Source organism: Channa argus, chromosome 3 (genome assembly GCF_033026475.1).
Source record: "Channa argus isolate prfri chromosome 3, Channa argus male v1.0, whole genome shotgun sequence".
Taxonomy (NCBI): Eukaryota; Metazoa; Chordata; class Actinopteri; order Anabantiformes; family Channidae; genus Channa; species Channa argus.
In genome coordinates this window covers 24,193,519-24,217,770 of record NC_090199.1, presented here as the reverse complement: position 1 = coordinate 24,217,770, position 24,252 = coordinate 24,193,519, and the positions used below count along the sequence as shown (strand labels likewise).

The window sequence follows — 24,252 nt, the reverse complement described above, 5'->3', positions numbered from 1 at the left end:
CTTTTAATAGTATATGAAATACATCCACCTGCAATGATTGGGTGGCATAAGCATTCGAAAGAGAAAAGTTAGATTTCTCATTCTTTAAACCATCTATATAAACACAAAATTCATATTTATAAAATGCCTGACTTAGTATCAGATTTAAAAAAATGGTTTGCTGAACCTTATAGTTGGAAGGTGGTGCTGTACCTTGGCTACAGATATGCGTAGTAAGCACACGAGAATCACAGTAGATATGTTGATGCATCATTTTAATAACATTTTGATTACATCACTAAGTGGAGCATTTTTCCAAAGACCATATGCCATGTGGAAAAGAGAAGAGCATGATAAATTGGTTGAATTGGAAGTCTGTTACTTAGTGTGTATTTCTTCATGAACCATTCCTCATTCCTGTGAAAACACTACTACTGAATGTGATACAGCATCATTAGTTATATCCTGCTGAAGTCAGGACACACAACGAGAGATGGCTTCTATTTTTTACATAAGATACTTAATGGAAGCAGCACTTTGTGTCCCAGCTACAGTCCAGGAATGAAATATTCAGACCAGGCGCTTTCCAAAATCGTTTTAAGAACATAGTTCTGGGGACTCCCCAGTGAGGAGCTTCCACCAGAACAAACACCTTTAAGCATTTTTTTGTACTCCCAGTGGGGGGCCCGGTGGCTCACTGGGGGAATATTGGCTTTGCAAAATTACACAAGTTGCTGAACACACAGTTCATTGTGTTATCTGATGAGTTTTAATCTCTCTTCTTGCTTTCTTGGTTCATGAAAATAGAAATGAAGTATTTTACTCATGATTTATTTCACATGCCTAAGAAATGTCACTTTCAATCTGTGTCTGTGTCAGGACCACGCTTTTGTTATCATTAGTGGTTGCTGAACCCCACTGTAAGCTGCTTAATGTCCTGTATCATCCTTTCAGAAATCCAAACTTCACAGTTCTTCCCCTTTACCTCTCAAGTACACACACAGAGCTCAAGCCAAGCTGGAAATCTTTCACGATCTCCCCCCATAAAACACTTCTCAATCACCTTGAAGTTAGCGTTGAAAAGCCAGCACCATCAATCAACTTCAGCTCTGCCTCGTATCATGTTGCCTTTGCCCCTTAACAAGTGTTATTCCCTTGGTGGATATTTGTGGAAAAAGAAAGTGTGTGTGATTCTTTAGAAGCACAAGAACAATTGATGCACTAAAAACTGTATCTGTATCTTATTCCCCTACTAAATACTCTCTATTGGGGCATGACAGTTTATTAATGGTGCAACCGTCACACAGCTTCTCTCCTGGTGCCTTTTACAACCAGACAAGTAGATTTAGTGACATAAAAAGGCCCTAAGTACTCTAGGTAACAGACCACATGTACAGCACCTCATTTTTCTCTCCTATTATATTGATACTATTAATCAAATCATTTATATGTGCTAGTTGAGGTGTTGTGCTTCCACTGGATGTACTGGAGTATTTGTTCTAGATGTTATTCATTTACCAGGGAGGCAGCTCTCGATGAATCAAACAATTGTCTCAAGCAGCTTGTGTTTGAGGATAAAACTGGTGCCACAGAAAAGGTTAAAGCACAAAAGGCTCTGGAAAGTGATCAATTGCTGATTGCTAGTAAACTTGCGAGGTCCTTAAATTCTTATTAAAACTGAGTGTGTTCAGACCATATTGTGAAGTATCATGAGCCTCTAGCACCTCAATTTATTCACATCCCTGCCATCTAGCCAAGCAGTGACAGCACAGACAAAGGCGCCTCGTCTCGAGACATGTAGTAGAAAGCCAACATGGCTGAGTTGTTTGAATGGGAGGGAGTTTTTTCTTAGAATTAAAGAAACTGTTGTGGTGTTCAAATGACAGATTGTTGTCCTTCTTACTAAGCAAATCCCAATCTTTGACGAAGGAATGAAAGAAACTGGCTTAGCCATCTTTAGACATTTTCAGTCACAATTCCTACTGTGCTGCCCATTACAAGCAACAGATGCAAAGCCCCCTGGGAGTTATGGTGCATGTCCTCCCAGAGGGAATCAGCCTGATCTTCTCATTAAACGAGGCTATAACCAAGAGTGAATGTTCATGTGAGGGATTTGTCTTTCCACTGTGTTTTGGGGTAAATAGAGCCCAGGCAATCTGCATGTGTGTGGTAGAAATCAAATGGGTGTAAACAGAAGCAAAAGAAAGAAGAAAAAGAACAGAAAACAGAGTGGTCATAGATTACCCACTGCGGTCATTGTGCCAGCAGCCAGTAGATACTGATATGATTGACAAAAAAATTACAGTTTCATCCTTTCGGCTGTCTTTCTTTATCACTTGCTTAGTCAGTATATATTTTTTAAAAACACAGTTTGAAATACAATTGATCAGTAAATCTACACTATGGGGCTGACTTTAAGTGCAAAAGGGTCAAACAGAAAAATGGCCCTGTCACTACTAAATAGTGAAATTAGTTTGTTTTGACCAGTCTAATTAATGCCTAATTTTTAAGTGATGATATAAAAGATTAATGTTCAAATGTTTTTTTTTCTGGGAACAAGCTTGAGACTCGTTATATTATTGTTTTAACTGGTGATTATTTGAATTTAATTATGTTGTAGCTACTGAGATTAATCAGTTTTTTTTTTACATGAAATAATAAGTGATTTTCGCTTCTTTAATTCATTAGATTGTAAGGTTCATTAAAACATTTGGTTGAAAATGAGTCACTCACATGACAATATTCTTTGACAATTCTTGAACTTTTTCTGTAGATTTATTTAATTTAGTTGTACCCCCGTTATTGTTCAAGGCAATAAAGTCTATTCTAGTGGAAAGTATTTATGTATCAAAAATCAATAAAACCCAATTTAACTGATGCATTTTGACATTAGATATTTATAGTACATTAAGGTAATTAGTACATTAAATCCTCATATACAGTAAACTTTTCTTTAAAGTATTTCAACTTTGCAACATAGCATTTGAAAACTCGCAGTATTTAACCAACAAAAATACCCCACAATTTTTTTCAGCTTCTTCTGTGACACTTTTCATTTTCATAGATAGAAATAAACTAAATATGTTTGGTTTTTGACTTTTGACTAACAAAATGTGCAACTTATGTAGAAATAATCACTAACTGTGTTGTTTTCTCAACAGTTTTAGTTTTCTGTTCAGGACAGGTCCATGTAGACGCTGTGTAGTCTAAGGAGTGGGTTGTGTCATTTGGACTTCATTCAGTCAGCAGAATTGAACAGATCTGGGCTGGATGTTCTGGGGGGTTATAGCTTTTCGCTTTCAGGATTTAACAAACCCCGTAAAACATTTTAAAATGTCACCATGATCACATTTTGTTGAATATGCCAAGTAAAAAGGTTGATTTCATCTTTTCCAGAGTAGGTTGTGTAAAGTCTTGGGGCAAAACGTCTTGGAGGATCTGAAGATCCTAGACTGTCCTGTTTTGTATTTGGAGATTTGTGATGTTACCTAGTGCTAAATCGAGTTCAAACGCGGCTCTAATCAGTAAAACTTAAAAATCCAAATTCTACACCAGTCAGTAAAGGGGTTCAAGGAATGTGGTAGGCGTGTGATATATTTATTACTAATATGATATAAAGATGTGACGAGAGGGGAAAAAAAGATAGCAGGAAGATGTGAGATGAATGTACCTGTTGTAGAGAAGTATATCGGGGACCCATATCAGATTGGAGGGGAAGCGAAGGTTCTGAACCCCGGGATAGCTCTCAGGATTCCATGAGAGATAAATATCTGTCCAATACTGCAACAAACAAAATACACAAACAATCACTAAACAAAGATATTTTTTTAAAAAAGTAGCCACTGGTGCGAAACACAAAAAGAGGCCAAACACAATTGATTGACAATGATTATAAAAGTGAAGTGACAGAAGAGACATGACTGGTATTTTATCGAGGCATTTTATCGTTGTGTATTTTTTGTTTTGCATAGGCAAATCAATTAGTTGTTGTTTATGATGAATCAGTCGGCAAGCTTGAACTTTAGCGACCTTCACAGCTCTGACATCTAGATGAATGTCACATCTTAAATACTGCTGATACAACGACACACACTGCACGCATAATTTGTGCATCATAGCATCTTTTCTTAAAATATATGCTGACATACAACAGTTTTCCAAGATTAAAGTCTTTACATTGATAACCAACTCTCAATTAACACGAGCTATTTTTCATAAATCTGTTGGCTCCTACACTTTGGCTCCAGCTCTGATAATGAAGTCTGGCAGTGAATCCTTGCCAAGTCAACAGTTGTTGGCACTGACCCCTGCACTCCCATTTGAATCAGGGCCCATATTCAGCAAGGGTCACAGTGAGTCCAGCATCAAAACATTTAAAGCACAAAGACAGAGACTTTGTTGTGTGTCAACACTGTATGTGATATGCAGTACACAGTAGTGTGTGTGTTTGTGTGTGTGTGTCTAGTATACACACATACACTTACGTTACGTAAGTGACTTAAGTTACTTACTGTATAGAGGCACTCAGGTGTCACCATGAGATGTAACTATGAGGCACATTACCAATGGAACCAATGGAACACTGTGGCCACATAACATACTGAGCACCACTGTTTGTGCCTATATGTATGCGTGTACAAGCACACGAACAAGTGCATGTTAAGTTATTAGTGTAAGGTGTATTTTTGTTTCCATAAATAAGCTCTAGGTATTGTTTATGTATATTTGGATATGATCATACGCATGTAAATCTGTCTGTGCTTACGTGCCTCTGTCTGTGAAAGTGGTTGAACAATCAACCAAAAGTAATTTTCTCTTCAAAGAGATGCCCTTTATATAAAATAAGCCTGTTGCTATGTCTCCACTCACGCAGCTAATGACTTAATCACTACACTTGACATCTCTGGGACTTGGCAGTTTGGTACTAGAAAGCTTTTTTTTTTAATATTTGTTGGCTGGCAAGGCACAAGTAACAGCCATACAACAAATTACACCTCAGTGACTCTGCAGTTGGGAGCAGCTGAGGAGGATACCGGGCTACATAAGGCAACGGCTGTCTAAGAATAGGTTTGTTGTTACATAACGGTAACTAAGAAAGCATCACTAATTTGGGGCAACTAGCTTTTTAATAAGAGTGTAAAATTCAGTCACTGAAAGCAAATCTAGGTACATTGTGAAATACCAATGTATAATATACAGCTGACCTCAAAAGTTTGGATCTCTATAATTTCAAAATGGGAAACAAAATTAAAACAAAGCTTGTTTTTTAAATATAGATAACTTTTAATGCACATTCAGCTCCTACAATTGTTCCCTCATTCCAGAAAATTGAAATCCATTAGATTAAAGTCACAGGCTGGAGCCTATCCCAGCTGTCATAGGGCGAGAGGCGAGGTAAACCCTGGACAGGTCGACGGTCTCAGGGCAAACTCAGAGAGACACACACACACAGAAACCCATTCACGCCCATGCACAATTTAGTCACCAGATTAACCTAAGATGCATGTGTTTAGACTGTGGAAGGAACACGAAAGTGTAGTAGTTGAGCAAATAATTGTATAATTAGCACTGATTGATTTTAAGTCAAGAATGAAGGTACTGTGAATGGAATCTGTGTTGTGGTGCCTAGAGTAATGAAAAAAGAAATTACTCTAATACGACTTTTCATTTATGCTGGATAATCAACAAACTTTACTGTAGTAAGCAGGTTTTTGGGGGGACATTGTTTTTATAGAACATAGTTTCTGTGAAAAGAGTGACACACACAAAAAAACACACAGATACATTGCTGGATGGATTTTTTTCATTGTGGTGAACCTAGAAACAAAATGCCATTCTTATATATAAGACGGATCTCTTCCAAATTATTTTGATTGCTTTGGGTTTTGATAGTTTGGCCTTTAAAGGCTACTCTTCCATCAGCTACAAGAGCTTGTCCAGGAGGACAACGAAATATCAACTAGTTCCTAGAAAATCTAAGCTCATTACAATTCTCACAGTTAAAAACCATATAAAATCCTGTCCATTCGGATGTGAGACATTCATTGCCTGATAAACCTCTAATCCTAAAATCCTCCTTAATGCAGCCAAGGTGAAACAGTCCCTTCTCTGTGTGAATATCTGTGAGCTAGTTTATGTACTTCTTGGTTCTACTTCAGAATCTGCTGCGTCTGCGAAGCCCCCGTAACACCAAAGTGGATGCCAGTATCAAAGAAGTGGTTTACTAAATAATTGACTGATTGATAAATAGTAAGCCTGACTGTTGGAGCCTACTGGTCTAATATAATGACTTCCCAAAGCTACTAAGAATTTTAATGCACACTCGTACACTTCTTGGTTTCACATCCATTCACCTGTTTCCAACTTTCATTTATGGGATAAATGTCCCGTAGCTGGCACTACAATGGTGGAGTGGTTAGCGCCGCTGTCTCACAGCTAGAAGGTCACAAGTTCACATGCCTGCCGTCTGCAGAGTTTGCCTATTCTCCCTGTGCTTGTTGGTTTTTCACTCTGTGTGAATAGTTGTCTGTCTTTGTGTGTCTCTCTGTAATGGCCCTGAGACAGACTGGAGACCGGTCCATGGTGTACCTTGCCTCTTGCTCTATGACAGCTATATGTCAGAATGAGGGTACATGGAGCCTGTTAGAAACACTAAACACTAAACACTACACTAAACCCTGAACGACGATTGGCTGATTACAGTTACAGCTGAGCAGCCAAGTGTCAAGCAGTGTAGGGGTAATATTAAATAGTCTGGGTGAGTGTGAGTTCCCGGTAAGATGACTTCTCACATCAACCAGGGAGGCCACACCTTCTAGGCCAACCCTGTATGCTAAAAAACTAAAGTGCAAATGGGATTACAAGTTCCGATGCAACACATAGTTTTTATTTTTATTTTTTTAATGATTGAAGCGCTACATGTACCAATGAGTCAGGTTGGGGCTGGTGCTGGACATACAAAGTGCAGGACTGTAATCCCAGAGACCTCGTGTTGTTAGGTTGAGGCAAGAAAACCACTTATGTTAGAATTAGAGAAGAATGGTGGATTTTTGTAAAAGCAATGAATCTACTTGTATTTTTCTTTATTAAGCCAGCCCTTGATCTTTCTCTTTCCCTGTTGTGAGTGCCTAAACATAACCATAAAATTGTTTAATAATGCTGTTGTCAGACAATTGGATGTTGTACTGCAAGAGAAAAGGCGGGCAATCCTGCTTCTGTGTGCATGTATCAACCTAGTAGATTAAATTTCCTGTAGTCAGTGTCCGAATTACAGCGACTCTTTGTTAACATTAAGCTCTATCCTGAAATTGGAGGTTTACACTCCACCAACACTCTACAGTGCTACCTCAGACAAAATTATTTTTGCCAAATATAATTAATTCTCAACCTAAAAGCGTTTTTAAAAGCAGAACATGTCATTAGAATATAATGTACTTTAGCTTGTAGTTCAGGTTTTAATACCACTTTTAACTTTTAAAAAATTCCTATCGCACAATTTCATACAGTTCTTTCTTGTTTTGTAATGCTTCCCCCCCTTTTTTTCCTCAAGACACTATTTTTTTTATATTTTACAGAGGCGAAAATTGAAAATAATTCCTAAGTTGAGAGACAGTCACACAGGAGTGTGCTTAAATTTGACCCTGAAGGATAGATTTAAATACAGTAGTAAAATTTGCAAGAGCTAGGATTAGCTAGCTAGCTACAGCTGATAAATGCCACAGTAACAAAAGGTCACTTGTCACTCAAGACAAACTCAAAGTGTCATTTTGTAATATAGCAAATGAACAATAAAAGCAAAAGTAGTCTAAGAAATGTCATAGGAGAATACTTTTGAAAACACAATATACTGGCTTAATAAGATGTTTTTACCCTTATCATAAAAAATAATACCAAAAAAATAACACTCCCATTTATCGTTCTTTTTAAATTGCAGGAAAACCATCTTCAGGCTTGCATGGTACATTTTGTCACATGCCCCAGATAGTCACTGAAATATTGTTGCAGAAACAATTTCAGTTGCAACACAAGAGGTTATTAACTTTAAACTATCATACGTGGGTCTATGGCTACAAAAGCACTTTCTTCCAAACATCACATACACTTTCCAAAAATACACTTAGTGACAATTATCACAAGGTGATCACACAGAAAGTGCAGATTAGGAGACATACCAGCTGCAGCCAGGCGTTCGTGATCAACACTTGGTTCTTTTCATCCTGGCGGGGGAACAGGAAGAGAGAGAGAATAATCAGCAGTGAGTAGATGTGACTTTAGACAGATAGTGAATGAAATTTTTCTGCAGGCAGAAAAGGAAAAATAAATACTGCATGTCTGGTAAACACAGGGTGGGATTATGAGAACAGATCAGTTATGAAGTCAAACTGCACCCCAGATGATTCAGAGCTGGCGTGCTCACTGAATGACAATGATGCACTGCAGCTTTTTTTCTTGCAATGCTTGTAATGTTACACAACAGAAGTCATGCTTAGCTGTTTTAAACAAAATCCTAAATAAGAAAACGATAAATAAAATAGGGCAAACAGCAATTTGCATAGGAAGCTGACAGTGACACTGAGCGAAAAGGATGGGGCTCCTCATGAGTTCACAGCAATTTCTATCTGCACCATGAAAATGAAAATACGCAGTGACTCCAGCTGCAAGGGTCAGTGCCTGGTGAAATGGTCAGAGAGATGGAAAAGTGGAGAGATGAGAGTGAGAGGAATCAAGACTGAGGCAGAGTGAAGCAGAACAGACAGACACAGATAGTGCAAGAACAGAGACAGAACGAGGTCAGATGTAGAGGCACAAGGAAGAAAAGAAAAAAAAAAACAGAGGTAGGCAGGGACTTTACAGTGTGTTTAGCAGAATCCTACATGACAGCGACAGGTTTTGCTCTTTGTTATACACAGATATGCCATGTGTCTGATGTGTTACCTCAACTTTATCCCTCCAAAGGTGTGTTGACAGTGATAGTGGATGATATTGTGGCATCTACTCTATGTTTCTTTGTGCACGAGTCTTTTCTTTTATTATTTTCATAAAATTACTGAAGTGACTTACCACTTATCTTCTACCCATGACTGAAGCTGGAATAATACAGCCGGGTCAACCCTTTGAAAACTTTTCCTTGAATGTTACTGTGGTAAAATTGAATCCTAAAAGCACCTTATGCACTTCATTTCTCTCCGTTTCTCATCCCACCAGACCATATCATTCCCCCTCCTTTTTTTCTCAAGACACTATTTTTTTATATTTTACAGCAGTGAAACATGAAAATAGTTCCTAAGTTGAGAGACGGTCACACAGGGGTGTGCTTGAATTTGACCCTGAAGGATAGATTAAATGCAGTAGTAAGGTGCCTATATGTATGTCTGACCAGTTATTAAATCTCATTGGAAAAAAAAGAGCAGCATTATGGGTTAGGCTGCCAGTGCAGGTTTATATAGCCAAAATAATGCAGTAATACAACAATCCTGAAAACTCCCTTAAAGATTATAATATTCAGTTTTTCGTGATTTAGTGTGTTGATTCAACTTTATGTCCATTTTGGAGGCTGCAATTTGTGGTGCCGTTGAGCTGAACTGCATTATTCAGATGTGTAACATTTTAGTTCCCCTTCCACTGATGGGAATGGGATGGACAAATGTATGCTGATGCTTGCAAATACATTTCCAAGCTTGTCTTACAGTCACAGACTATTAGTTGATCGTATCATTTAATGTGGATCATTTTGTTTTGGTTGAAACACTTTTAAATTGGGTCATTAACTGAAGCCTTCAAAGACTGAAAGATGTAGGTGATTGGTCAGCAGCCTACATATACATGCAAATGTAAGTGTGTAAATGTATAAATGTAAATGTATTCATCACTGGAATGTTTATTTCTGTCTCTAAGCAAAGGAGTCGTCAGTTGACTTGAACATAGTTTAACTTTAGACACAATAAAATTAAATGCTGGAAAACAATCTAGATTTGATCGACTGGATGAAATTTGCTTATTTTTTCACGATTATGTGTATCCTTCAGGTCCAGTAAAAAAACCATGTTCATTTGCTGAAGGACAATACTTCAGGTACATGTACTTGTGCGTTTCCATTTCCTGCAAATTTATACTTTTACTCTGGTAAATTGAAATACATGTATTGCATTTTGAGGGCAGATTGTTCCATATTTTGTCAAGGTATAATGCCACATATAGTGAAATAGTGTAAAGCCGACAGTGACGTGAGTAAAGAAGGAAAATGGGACATTATTTGTAAAAGTTTTCCTCTATTTTAGTGGTCAAACACTCAACAGGTTCCCTTTAACCTAAAGAACTGTCTCAGGGTTTGCAGCTGGTCTTAATGCATTATTGAGATGAACAAAGTACAAAATGTACAGCAAAGTTCAGCAAAGTTCAGCAAAGTTCAGTGCAAAATGCACTTTGTAGTTCAGCTGAGACTCATGAGACAGAAACTGTCCTACTAAGCCAATTTCCATCTGGAACTTTCAAAGTTACGGTGTAATTAAGACAAATTCCTTTTTTCAGTTTTCCTGCAGCCCAGGGATGTTATTTTCTATCAGCTACATGTAGGTTTGTTGTTGTAGGACTGTGTAAGATGGTAATGAAATCAAATTGGAAATGATTTAATAACTGGATAATTTTGCAGTTTGTCTGTGTGTGTGGTCAGGTGAATAACCACAAAAATGCATATGAATAAAAGTTGTTTGAAGTTATAAATCCAACACTACAAAGGCCATTACTAGCTTTCTGTTTGATCCACAAGATCCTCAAACTTGAGCCCCTTTGAGACATGCACTGGAATTCTGACTTTTTCCAGACTTTCTCTGGGGTGGGTGTGTAAAGTCTGTTGGCCCTGACATTAACCCGGCTTTAACCAGCCAGCTCCCTAGTGCAAAGTCTGCATTGTCTCCAACCTAGCTCAGTTGTGAATACAGGAGGTGATACTCTGGAGAATTCACCATGAGTTGGTGTGCGGGTTGTTGACATCCACTGCCGCGAAACTGGGCAAATCCAAACAACAGAAGGTGAAGAACTCATTCATTTATATGACCGCATCAACAATGTCGAAATGGAAGGACAACCAAATCCGTGAACGTCTGTCGGTGAGGACACACCTGGAACTTGTCAAACAAATACAAGGAACAGCGCGAGATTGTGTGGTATACGAACACATTACAAAGCAAAACACTGTCACTTCCGCAGCTTTGTTTCTGCATCATGTCCAGTCCCCTGCTCAAAGTTCCCAGGCCCCACTCCTTGCCCAGTTGCAAGTATTTCTTCATAAGTGAGAACGCATCTCGCACAGATTATCTCCCGATGTTGGCTACAAGTCTGAAAGGGAAAATCCAGACAATATCAGGACCTGATTCTCCTGACATCCTCCAGAGTTAATTTCTGAAACAGGCTTTGGTAACCTCATACAATTACCACTCGTACCTCTCATCCCATCTCCTCCCCAGCTCCCTCCTTGCTCCAGTCTTATCTCCACCTGTCCGTTCTGATCTGTCCCTCTTTTATAGAGCCTTCTTTTCTCCTTTGCTGAAACAGAACAGCCTTCCATTGTGCGCTTCACAAAGCAACGTTTTTTAGTGGGAGATCTGGTGCACAATCATGGAAATGTGTCTTTGCTGTGAGGCTGAGCTGTGTTTTTTTGCTCTATGTTGTGCCTGACCTCTCTTTTGTGGTGTTTTGTGGGATTGTGCTTAGCTGCAGTGTCAGGGCAGTATCAGTCCTGTCACACCCACCATAAACACAAACATAATCGCCTCATAAATCTGCTGTGATTGGTTTTAAACTGAATGGAAAGGGATTGGAGACTTTTCACATTCAATGTAAGCTCCTTAGCTCTCTTTAGTTGCAAGTCATCCGACATCATATGGCTAGAGACAAAAACATGATGATTTATTGTTAATCTTTGTATATTGTTCCAGGAAAGGCTTTCAGTCCATTTGATTCTCAGCAGGAAACAATAGAATAGCTTATTAAATGTTTTCTTCAGTCAAAATCAGAGTATCGTGTTTAAAACATAGAGGATCAAATATCAGTAAAGAAAAGCAGCTCTGAAAGTGTAATTCATATCTCTACTCTCGTGCTTCCTGCTTTTGACTATACCTTATATTTTACTCAATTTCCAGCTAAACATATTTAACAGGCCATAGTGACAATAAAGATGAACAGGATGCCCTCTTATTTTAACAGTTCAACAGATCCAGTTGAATTTCTGTGCAAAACGCATTGGTTTGGCAAAAGAACAATGAGAAGCCTCTTCTATGTTTCTAGAGCTGGTGAACTAGATGTAACCATTAGTTTCTATGTTTTTAGATTTGACTGTCTCTTTCATTCCTCTTCTCTCTCTTACGCCGCTTAAGTGTGACTTTCAATACATGAAACCTTAGAAGTGATCCTTTCCTTACAGTAACTACTATATTTACTGTACCAACAAGCAAATAAGTGTATTTCCACAAACTGTCACACTCTTGCTTTAAGTAAAAGTAGCAAAGCTGCAATATAAATATACTATATATAATACTAAAGTATGAAAAGTAAAAGTCATTATATGGCCAGGGGCAGGTTTAGGTCTGCCCCCCTAAACCTCATAATATTTTGGATTGGTCAGAAACACGTGCAGCTGCTAATTTATACTTTTAAATTATGTAATCAATTCTTTAAAATAACTTAAAGAATAAATAAATAAACAGATATAAACAGTATGACTTTTATATGCTCATCATGCTGTTTTTTGTCTGTAAAGTAACTTATAACTAAACCTTTCAAAGTACTGTAGCTGTCCCTCTAAACTGTAGTGTACAAGTACATTAAATGTGTACTTAAATTAATTTTACATTTAACCATTAAACATGAGTGGTTTTTTGTACATCTCATGGTGGCTCCTCTGACTGAAACAGTCATGTGCTGGTTAACCAGTCTGTCATTATTCATGGTGATGAGCCCAATCAACCTGCCCCAGTTCCCCAGTTACAGAGTTACCCAGCAGCAGATGGAGGAATCAAAGGCCGTATTACACACACACACACACACACACGCGCAACCACCTTTACATTATTTACTATTAACTGTAGCATTATTTCATATGGTCCTGCCAGTTTATCCATTATCTATTGAGCTGGTGAACAATGTACACACCAACAATATTTATTTATTTTCTATATTTAAAAGACAACACACACATTTAAATCACACTAAAAAACATATGGTCAGTAAATGCATGTTTGACTTTGGTCTCTGAAGATAAGCACCAAGTTATCAACATTTTAAATGGAACCATCCTTCAAAAGAAGCATTAAATAGTCTCATTACATTGTTTTTTCAAGAGCACCATATGGTTTTATGAGAGATTGCCCTGGCTCCTTTCTGTTGTTGTTGTTTAAAAAAGTGTTTTATATGTTCTACAGAAAACTACAATAATGATAAAATGTAAACGCTATCTTACAGGCCAGCGTATGGCTCTTACCACCATGCCCTTATCATGAGGAGACGTGCAAGTTTTGTGACAGGGCTGGCTCAGGGACGTGACGGGGTGTCGGCTTGGGTTTTTTGGATGAGCGCTCTGGCTGTGTGGTGGGGCTAACAGGCAAGAGGTTATGTGTGAGTTTGTGTGAATGTAGGTGCATGAGACATGGAAAGCAGGAGAAAAGCACGACAAAGCGAAGGGCAAACACAGACAGAACAAAACACCAAATCAGATGTGACAGAAAATCAACACAAACTACAGAAGTGTCAGTTTAGGAGTTGATGTGAGAAGGAGTGAGGTATGACAGACAAAGGGGAAATGTTGGCGGCATTGAACTAAGTGGTGTGTGTGTGTGTGTGTGTGTGTGTGTGTGTGTGTGTGTGTGAGAGAGAGAGACACAGATAAGAAGTGAATTAAGCTTAGCGTATTTTAATCTTATACGTGACAATGAAGAAACACAGTTATTGCATTTGATTTAAAGTGTTAAAAGTAATATTTTGACATTTTGAGAAATTCTTATTTGCTTTTATAAAAAAAAAAGAAAATCCATTAAGTGAATGTCATGCTTAATGTAACATGCAAATTATTTGTTCAGTACATTTAAATTATGTTTACTGTGGTTTAGTTGTGTCAAAGTACTGTACCAAACCTTATAGAGTGGGAGTTTCTGACTGAACTCAGAACTCACAGGAATTGCAGTTCTTTATGTTATTTCCCTCTGTTCTCTCTCATTTTTTGCTTGACTTTACATTAACTGTATTAAAGTAATAAGTATATTTACAACGTGTTTTGCAAATCTGCAATTAATGGCAACTTTGCATACATTGGCAAAATTTAATTTGCCTTCTGTACAATCACACAGTACATATAAAGTTCTCTGTGAGGTGACCAACCAGTAGAGACTCCTAGAAACAGTCCAGCAGATAACTACCCTTAAACTTAACTTGATATTTTTGCTGTTGGAGTCTTTATGCTAAGCTAGCTGTCTCCTGGCAGATAGCTTGAAATATATTGGACATATGAAAGTGATATTAATTGTATCATCTAACTCTCATCAGGTAAGCAAATATTCCCAGACACTTGAAATATTCTTTTTGATGTGGATGAAAAAAATGGCCACTAAATGTGGGGAAGGGGACTGAGGAGCTGCTGGGTAGAAAGCAAAACAGGACAAAAAGTGAGAGGGCATTTCTCAACCCTGGGGGTTAAAATTCTTGTTGAATGACAGAAAAGACTGGGGGCCTGTAGAGCTGCAACGTGAAAAAAGACAGAAGGGAGAAACAATAAACTTGCTCTTACAAAGACAAATATTCTCACTGGACTTTCTGCTTTCACTGGTAGAATTAGAGTTTTGAGGAAAATGAGCTGCAACCAAAACAAGGTGTTTGCATCAGCAGGAAACACAGTCAATCTGGATAAATCACATGGGATATGTTATAATGTAAACAAAACAAACAAACACAAAATCCCCAACAAATATTTCAATATGCAGAAAGTTTCACAAAGAGTGTTCAACTTAGAGTAACACTGTGTTGACCTGAAAACAAATTCCACTCACATTCTCACTTCTTCCTCCTTTCCTCAAACACACTTTATCATCTGCATTTCAAGAAAGGCAAAAACACACATACACACACTCACCACATCAATGATCTGTAGTAGCGTGAGGCCGAGGTCCACAACGATGGGTGCTGAGTCATTTTGCACGGGTCTCTCGAGCCGGTTGTAGTTGACCATCAGGTCGCGGTACAGCTTCCTCTGGTGCACACCACCATGACAACCTGGAGGAAAAAAGATGGATAGTGAAAAAGTGAGCAGAGAAGGTGAGAAAAGGCAGGAAGTAAATCATAGAAAGTGTTTAAGCAAACCAATAATACAGAATAGAGCTACAGGCGTAATGAGTAACACATGAGGAGGAAAAAACATGGAAGAATTGAGATGGTGAAAGGAAATGACAAATTCTGCTGTTTGCATCTTTAAAAAAGACTTAATCAGCCCAGTAGTTTTAAAAAACAATCTCAAAATATTCTCCCACATGCACCAAAGCCAATTTTAATCAACAGTATTTTCCGACACCGTTCCTGTAGCCCACAATCCCTCAAGAAATCTTGATTAAGTCATGATATACTGAATGTAATGTTACACTATTAACTCAGTCAACTTTAATTGTGTTGATTGTGCTTTTGTTTTGTCTCTCTTGTATTCATTAGGCCTCATCAAAAGGTTTACGCTGAACAATGAGACATCCGTCTTTAGCTGAAAAGACTATTACAGCACAGTCCCTGGTGCAAAGTCAAACCCAGTCAGTCGTGAAAGCAGCATGTTGTCCTCTTTGGTACTGTACCATATTGTTGTTTCTCCTTTGCCAATGCTGCTGTCACTATAAAAGGCTTTGACTAATAGGAGAGTGTATCTCATAGAAGGCAGGACAAAAAATATAAGGTACGCTGTAAAATATAAATTTTTTGCAGGTCAACACAATTTGTTTAAACTCAAAGCTGTGATTTAAAAGGTTTTAATTGTTTTAGGTTTTTATAAAATCAATTAACCACCAGTAGCCTGCCTAGTAATCAGAGACCTTTAGTTATGGTTGAGTGACAGAAATTTTTGCAATCTGTGCAAATCGTGTTTTGCAATTTTTTTTGATGAGCAAACCAAACAGTAATGCAACATTCAAATGAGCAAAGACACCAATAATAGACACCAAAAAACAAAAAAAAAACAAATAAAAAAATAAAATTGTCTCCTTGTCGTTGGGTGTCTCATGTCAGCCAAATGTGAAAAGGTCTCAGTTTGCATCTTCCCAGTGACCCTTGTCCAAATTAGATGTTGTCTCTAGAAATACCAGCAATTACTGAGTGACAGCCAAGACGTTAGCCCACCCTCAATGACTGAGTGGATGACTAATTAGCTAATGAGTCGAAAACAAACAAAGACAGCTCGCTGTGTGTTTGTGCATGAGAGTGTTGGTGAGTGTCAGATGGGGTCCCCCTTAATCTTGGCATGACAGGGAATCTGCCTAATGGCTAAGAGTGGCAGCCAGCAGAAGTGTTGAGAATTGATGGGGTAAAGCGAGCCAAGCCAAAACAAGCTGAACACTAAAGAACCCTGTCATAGAGCCACTTGAACACATCACTGAAAAGATGGCAACATAGAGCATACGGCTGTTGATCTACGGGAGTATAATCAAATCTATCCCCATCTTTCCTGCTTTACTTAAGAGGGTGTCATTACTGTTTCCAACAATACTGGATGCATCAGTTTCTTGTACTCATATACCTCTTCCCTCTGAGCCCAAATGTGGCACAATCCAGTATGCAAGTTCTGAAGAATTGGTTTTATAGTGGAAAAACACACAGGATACTTCTTTTCCAGGAAGAGAGATATCTTATAATCAGCAGCTTCCGGTCAAATCAAAAACAAAATCAAATTGATATTAATCGGCTTCATCATCTCCATATGGTCTGTTTTTGAAAAGAGATGAACTATTTCCACTATAATTTGGGACACTTGCACTGCATCTTTATTATATAATGCCAAAAGAGATGCATCAAGCCAGACTTTTACTAGGGATGCTGCAGGTCAGAGTATCTTACAAAATTCAAGATTATTAGTCTTCTGTTAATAATGTTGTTAACCTCTACAGATTTGTTCTCTCTGTGAGATTAAAACAGATATTTCTAAAGAACACTGACAATCAAGACTGCCAGTCAAATCAACAACAGTTCATGCTGTTGGACAATCAGGCTTCATATAGCATGTGGATGACTTGATGACTGGAGAAGACGAACTGACAGATAATTGAGTAATTAATTGACTGAAATGAAGCCTCAATGTTGTGACAAAAGTGCTGTTCCAATTGTTCTGAAGAATAAAATGTGATACTGTAGAAAAGAGGAAAGTGCACTTGCTTTACAGGGTGTACTGGCTGACAGTGTGACCTGCCACATTAAAGGAGGTCACAAGGGTTTTAGGGTAGACTGGATTACTGTCTCATTATGTTGTGTAGACCTGAGGGCAACTACTGGAGTCTGGTAAATATAAACAGGACAAAAAGTCTTTACTCTGCCTTGTGTCCCTTGAGTTTGTGTGTGCAATTTATGGCTCCTCCTTATGGCTCCTCACACCATAGTGGTCTTTCAATTACTGGCAAGGGGTTGTGCACAGTATGATGCCCCCATTTTCCTATTTTGTCTCTGACCTGAAGAGTTCCTATAAATCCCTGGTTGGCTTAATAGTAACGGGGACAATGAATGACCGAAATTCTTCCATGCCTCATTAACTTCCACCCACTCTTTAGTAAACAGGTTAAACTGAACAATAACACTTAATGGATCCAAATTACACCTAAATGAAGCCATTAGGGCTGTACTACTACTGTGTTGCCTTCAAGTCATTTATTTTGTTGACCAAACAAATCTTTAAAGTAGTTTATTAGTAGAAGTGTTAGAATAATAAATATAAGTTAAAATATTTTGTTACAATTCATTGTTTAATCTGCTTACATAATGCAACTTCCTGTTGAGCAAAATATGGAGGACTCAAGGCTCATGCATGAGGCATGTGAATCCAGTTCCATCCACTGTGAAGTATATTAGATGGAACGTCTGTTCACCAAGGTTTTAATGAAGAAGTGTGGGCAGTTAATAGTCAAACTTACTACAATTCCCTTTTATTGACTCTGGTTTAACGGTGTTTAGTCATCAAGAGCATTAAACTACACTAACTTCTGGCTTGTCTTATTCATTGCTTTGTTTATTTTTTCTTCATTTCAAATAATATTTTTATCTATTTTCAGTTGCTCTGAGACTCAATTCCCATCTAGTGGTTTTTTTATGATATTTAATTTGTTCCAACAATAGACTGTGGCTGTCAAGCTCATCCATGTAAAGCCCGGCTGAGCTAAACATGATGCTCATTGTAAACAGAATTCACATTTTCAATTGACAGTCAAAAGCTAAATACATTAGTCAGCACCTTTAACAGATGCCAATCCTTTCCCTCTTTTTAAACATCTACATCAGAAATGCCTCTGAAGGGTGTTGTTCAACTGGTTTTTATGTAAGAATAAGAAAAATAAACACTTGCTTACTGAAGTGACCCAAATCCAATCTTTTTACACCCAAGTCGCTCAGATGTTGTTTTTATTCACAGAAGTGTGAACAAACCAAAAATGTATTTTATTTTTTCAAATCCGATCAATGTCTCTCTCATATGTAGTCCTAGATCTAATTCATAATGCTGTCACATCAGTTAGTTCAGAAATCATACACATCCAAAAAAAAAAAACACTAACCTATCCAATTCTGAACAGCATCACAACCTGCAAGTAAGAATGTCACTTTCAAACCTAACTTGTTTGGAGGCCAGTGTTTGAAAATTTACACCTATGCAAGGAGGAAAACATCAATTAAAGCCAGCAACACAGTTATTGGCACTAATTCGAAGCTTAGTGGCCCAGTATAATGGAAGGCACTGATGTGCATGAACTGTGAGATTTGGTTTAGAAATGATTAATGACTAATCACAAATGAGTACTGAGGAATGATTTTGCACACCGCTGCCATTCCACTAGGAGTTACCTTCCATTGTATACATACACCATATCTCATGATCTGGCCCTGGTTTTCATTTTATCTTCACCAGCTTCACTTCCTCTTTCAGACTTTTATTTTGTAGCCCCCATCCCCCACTGGTTTTGTACTTTGTTTTCCTAATTTTTGGTAAGTGCTTTCTGTTTCTGTTAGTTTACTGCCTCGTTTGTTTTATTCTTTATTCTGGTGTGTATGGGTTTACTTTGTTACTCAAATAATTTTGTTTTGCCAATTCTGGTTCAAATGTATTTCATAGCATAGGTGTCTGTATTCACATTGTGATTTTCTCTACTCCATTCTTGTGCTTTTTGCCCTGTGTGAATATCGCTCTTCAGTTGATCTAGAATCATTAATCCCAATTAGTCCTAATTTCTCAGTTCTTGTATATGTGTATGAGTATTCTTGTTCAAGTTATTTTGGTCACTAGTCTAGTCGACTCACACCCAGTTACCTTGCTTTCACCTCCCTGGTTTACTTACATAATTCTACTGTGTTTATACTAGGTGGGTAGTGGAGTTGTTCTGGAGTGCATCCTTCAGAACACATGGTTCTAATGTTTTGGCCACCTCATTCATTTGAAATAGGGTGACCAAAACCTTGTAAAAGTAGAATTCATGGCAGACTCACTGTGTTGGATTGCATTAAATTTCACAGGTGGTCATAATTTTATGCCAAAGTATATTGAATCTTAAAAGATTGATTTAATATGAAGTGTTACACCAACTCTACAATGCACCCAATGATCATCCTCCTGCTTCATGAAGGTTTTCATGCCAAACCCACAGCAGCTCAGGAACTGTGCCAAAGATCTCTGCTGTACACGAGTTGATTACTCGTGTGTCAAGTAAACACGGTCTGTTTTTATCTCAGCATCACTGATCACTGAGCATGCAAGTAGAATATGTAACTTCGAGCATTAGGACAGCACTCAAAGAAGCATAAAGTACAGTTACAGGCAATGAACATTAAACTAGAGTAAACGGATGAGTTTCTGTTGCTGACCACAACCTGTACACATGATGAAGAGTCTTAATATCTGAGTTAAGATCTAAGATCTTATAATTATATTGAATTAGATAGAGTAAAGTACAGAGCAGCTGTGGAAACCAAAATTAAAGTTAAACCCTCCAACAATGTTCTATTCTGGGCTTTACCATCTTAGCGAGCACCATAATGGAGCTTTAAATGGCCATTAACCTCAAACTGAGACTGATGTTTGAGGACAGTAGGTCAAAAACTGAAGGGAAAGGAAAGGAAAATGAGTCTCTAATGCCCCAAGAGCCAGTTTGGTTTACAGACAGTATTCAAACAAAAAGCACAAGGAAAACTTATAAATACCCAGCCTGTCCATATGTAGATGGTAAATGGTCTACACTTATATAGCACTTTTCTACCTGTTGGCACTCAAAGTGCTTTACACTGCTTCTTATTTACCCATTCACACACACACTCATACACCGGAGGGGGAGCTGCTATGCAGCTGGCCAACACTCACCAGGAACTAAGTTGGGATTCACTGTCTTGCTCAAGGACATGTGACCAGAGGAGCCGGGGATTGAACAAACAACTGTGAGATTGGTGGACAACCGCTCTACCTTCCTGCGCCACAGTCACCCTAATGTCACTTATAGTTTGCTGCTCAAATACTAAAGATTTGAGCAGCAAACTTTAGCTGCTGAGTGGTGCCATTTGCCACTGTACATCTATATATGTTGTCCTTTCAGGGTCACATGTTGATTTGGCACAGTTTTTTACACCGGATGCCCTTTCTGACATAACCCTCCTCAATTTCTACCGGGCTTGGACCGGCACTGCACAGCTGGGGAGGGGAATGTGCTGTTAGGGGTCCAGTGTCTTGCCCAGAGACACTTTGACATATAACCGAGACCGTGGACCACATTATTGTGTTACACCTGTAATTATATTCCTCATCTCAAACCTTTCTTAATTCAGTATCCAAAGAAAAGTAGACAAGTAGGCAACTTTTGGAGCTGCTGAAGTTGCTGAAGGAACTTCCTGAAAACTGCTGTAGATACCGTTCAAGTCAGGAACAATTAACATGACAACACTCACGCAGACTAAGCCACCACAGAGACAGATTAAATATTGATTAGCCTCAGGCACTCTAAACATCTAGGCACTTTTTCCAAGTTTAAAATCGAATCACATTAAAGCAGCTGGTTCACAAATATCTGTGAAAGATCAATACATATCCAGAATCTAATTGAATCAACTCATTTTAAGGAATGTAAAACAAGGTCAGTTGTTTGAAGGTGGAATTAATTTGAAATAGAATTTCCTCTGACTTGGTGGTACAGCAGAAATCAAGATGTTTCAGCGTGTAAAGGTCCAATATTCACATTTCTAAAGCGCTTTTGCTTTGATTTGATCTCAACCCAATAAAGAGCTGCCTGGTACGACTAGAGTTGGCCAGAGCAGTGGTACTTAATCCTGGTCCTCGAGGACGTCTGCTCTGCTTCTTTTCCAACTTCTCACAGCTGATTATCTGGATGAGGTGTGTTCAGTCAACCAGAAGCTGGCAGATATCAATCCACTTTGTCTTCAGCCACTCCACCTCTTAGATGGTGTGTTCCAGCTTCAGACACATTCGATGCATGTGATTAGAGATAGTTGGCAAACAAACAAAGCAGGGGTCCATGAGGACCAAGATTGAGAACCCCTGGGCAGTGAGATTCAACCAGAGCAGGAAGTGTAAGGCCCCAAAACTAAAACAATAAGCTGAAAGATGCTAATTCTCAGTATAGCAAAGGGGAAATGCAACTTCCGGTAAATAATTGTCACTTTGTCAGTTTGAGAAACTCCTTACCAAGTAACAGTACATATTTGTTTCCATTGTAAAAATAAAAACATAGGTTAGTATAGCTTTTGAAATAAATGTTGAGTCCATTACTGTGACACAATAACCCATGCTTTATTAAGAACAGCTTAAAATGTAAAAGTGCAAAATAAATTTTTAATTACCCAGCTCAATTGTTATCAGAGTGACTGAAGTTGTTTAAAAGTACATTTGTCTGAGTCAGCCTGGATTTAGAGGAAAGCTTAATTAAATACCTGTTATATTTTTACTTACATTCATTCAAAAATGCATGGAATGGCTCACTTTTTGACCTAATGGCATCATTAAGGGAGATTCACAATCAGCTGCAACTATAAAGATTTAAAGTTAATGTATAGTGTGATTGTTTTGTAGTAAACATGACACACTACCTCCAAAGTTCTGGAGAAAACGTGTCTTGAATAAAGATTGGTGTCAAAACCAGCTAAATATTTTAACCTTTAGCCAGTTGTAGTAAAGTGGACTCCTTCTTGAAGATTCAAAGATGCTCATAACTAGGGAATATTAATATGTTAAGCATTTGGGTAGAAGTAACTTGATAACAACTACCTCCCGATCATACTGCATGATTATGCAAATTGCCTGTTTATTACTGCAGTTTATTAAAGCCACTTCTTAAACAGGTTTGTTAAGCTCCATACCGTTATAAAAGTTGCTCAGAGAGGCTCTGAAGACACACACTCCTTGTTTTACCCATTTACATGTTGGAGCTTCTGAAATCTGGTCCAACAAAACCTTTCATTACTCTAATTGATTTCTGAGCCTAGTTGGTTCCATCTTCCCGAAACCGAAAGAGCAGATTCCATTAGTAAAAACATATGTAGATTAAAAAAAGAATCCATCTGTGGAAGATAAAGCGCAGATTGAAATATATTACAGAGGTTTAGCCTCCTCTGAGGGTCCTCTAGCCCTGTTCCACTGGCATCATGCATCTAACAATCCTTTAGGAGATTACACCAGAGGGATGAACGGCCCCAGTGGGCTTTGTGCATCAATGCCTGGACGGCCTCCTTATTGGGGGCCAGATGTTGTTGGTCTATTAAAGAAGGCTCACTGGCCTAAACACGCAGTGAACCACACAAGGCAAGCTCGAAAATGGAGTTGATTACGCTCTGGTTGAAGGGATTCTGCGCTTGAACACACAAAAGTCCTCACACCACTAACAACTCTGATAAATGTGGTCAAAGATGCGTTAATGCCATTAAGTCACGTACACGTTCCGTTAAATTAAGATCACAATAAGAAACATTTAACACCAGGATGCTGAGCTGCCCTGTGCACACGTCTTTTACAGTGAATACAGATGTTTTGTCGAGTCAGATGTGCAGTGAACGGCTGAACTTAGACCAACTAATTTCAAACTGCAGCTTTTATCTCTCTGACAAATTGTTTTTTGTACCTTAACATTAATTATGCGCAATGCTAAAACAACATAACACATAACGGATAAAGTGCCAACGGCCATTTTTCTCTTTTGTTGTCTTTTGGCATCTGTTGACAGACGTGAACAGAGAACAGACGAAGGGTGCATCAGTGACCCACCTTGACAGAAGAATGTCGCCCACAGGTAAACTCCAGTCAACACTGATGCAGTACGGTCCATGGCAGCGGCGGAGCAGAAGTCCCTCTGCGGCCGGTGGAGGTCTCAAACTTGGATAGAGCGCAGCCTGCCTCGTGCTGCTACTCTCTCTCTCTCTCTCTCTCTCTCTCTCTCTCTCTCTCTCTCCTGGTCGGATGCTGGATGAAACGCGCGTGCCCACACACACACACACGATGTCTGTCTCCTTGCGTTTGGGTCGACTGTCGCTTCAAAAGTCCCTTGTGGTCCCGCTCTCCTCTCCTCTCTTTGCCCTCAGCCGTGTCTTTATAACAAACATGTCGAGCTTGTCATCCGCGCGTCTCCTGTCGTTCCCGCGCAGTGATGATGGCAGCCACCTGTCCGCTGGAGGCTGCAGCTGCTGCTGCTGCTGCTGCGCAATGTCGTCAACTTCGTCAAGGTTTGTCCCCTCCAGTCAGTTTGGGCTCATCCTCATCTGTTTTATGAGCGATGACTAAAGCGGCGGGTGACCAGTCTCACACCCACACACACTAAACACTACAGCGCAACGCGCCCCCTTCAACTTTGGAATTTTCCTCCTTACTGATTAGTTCAGGCCCCAGTTTAGTCTCATTCCTACAGGTGGGCTGGATGAGCCAAATGCAGCTGATTCACACTTAAGAATTTCCTTAAAAAGTGCACATATTCTGAGGTGGATCATTTTCTTTCTCTTCGTTGTCCTTCATCTTTTCCTCCCGCTCCCTCTCCTCAGCCATTTATAACTCATATTTACTAGTTACCTCTTTTGGCA

The 24,252-nt window shown here is 38.8% G+C and overlaps 1 protein-coding gene across 1 annotated transcript in view; it reads right to left on the bottom strand.

The window, feature by feature from the left end:
* LOC137124266 (neuronal acetylcholine receptor subunit alpha-7-like) overlaps nucleotides 1–24,252 on the bottom strand; it is a 38,650-nt gene extending 14,398 nt beyond the window's left edge. Inside the window, exons 1-4 of the mRNA XM_067499081.1 lie at nucleotides 23,447–24,252; nucleotides 15,095–15,234; nucleotides 8,151–8,195; nucleotides 3,650–3,759 (exon numbers count right to left, since the gene is read on the bottom strand). Coding sequence (XP_067355182.1) covers nucleotides 3,650–3,759; nucleotides 8,151–8,195; nucleotides 15,095–15,234; nucleotides 23,447–23,507 — 356 coding nt within the window. The 5' untranslated portion in view covers nucleotides 23,508–24,252. The remainder of the gene's footprint in view (nucleotides 1–3,649; nucleotides 3,760–8,150; nucleotides 8,196–15,094; nucleotides 15,235–23,446) is intronic.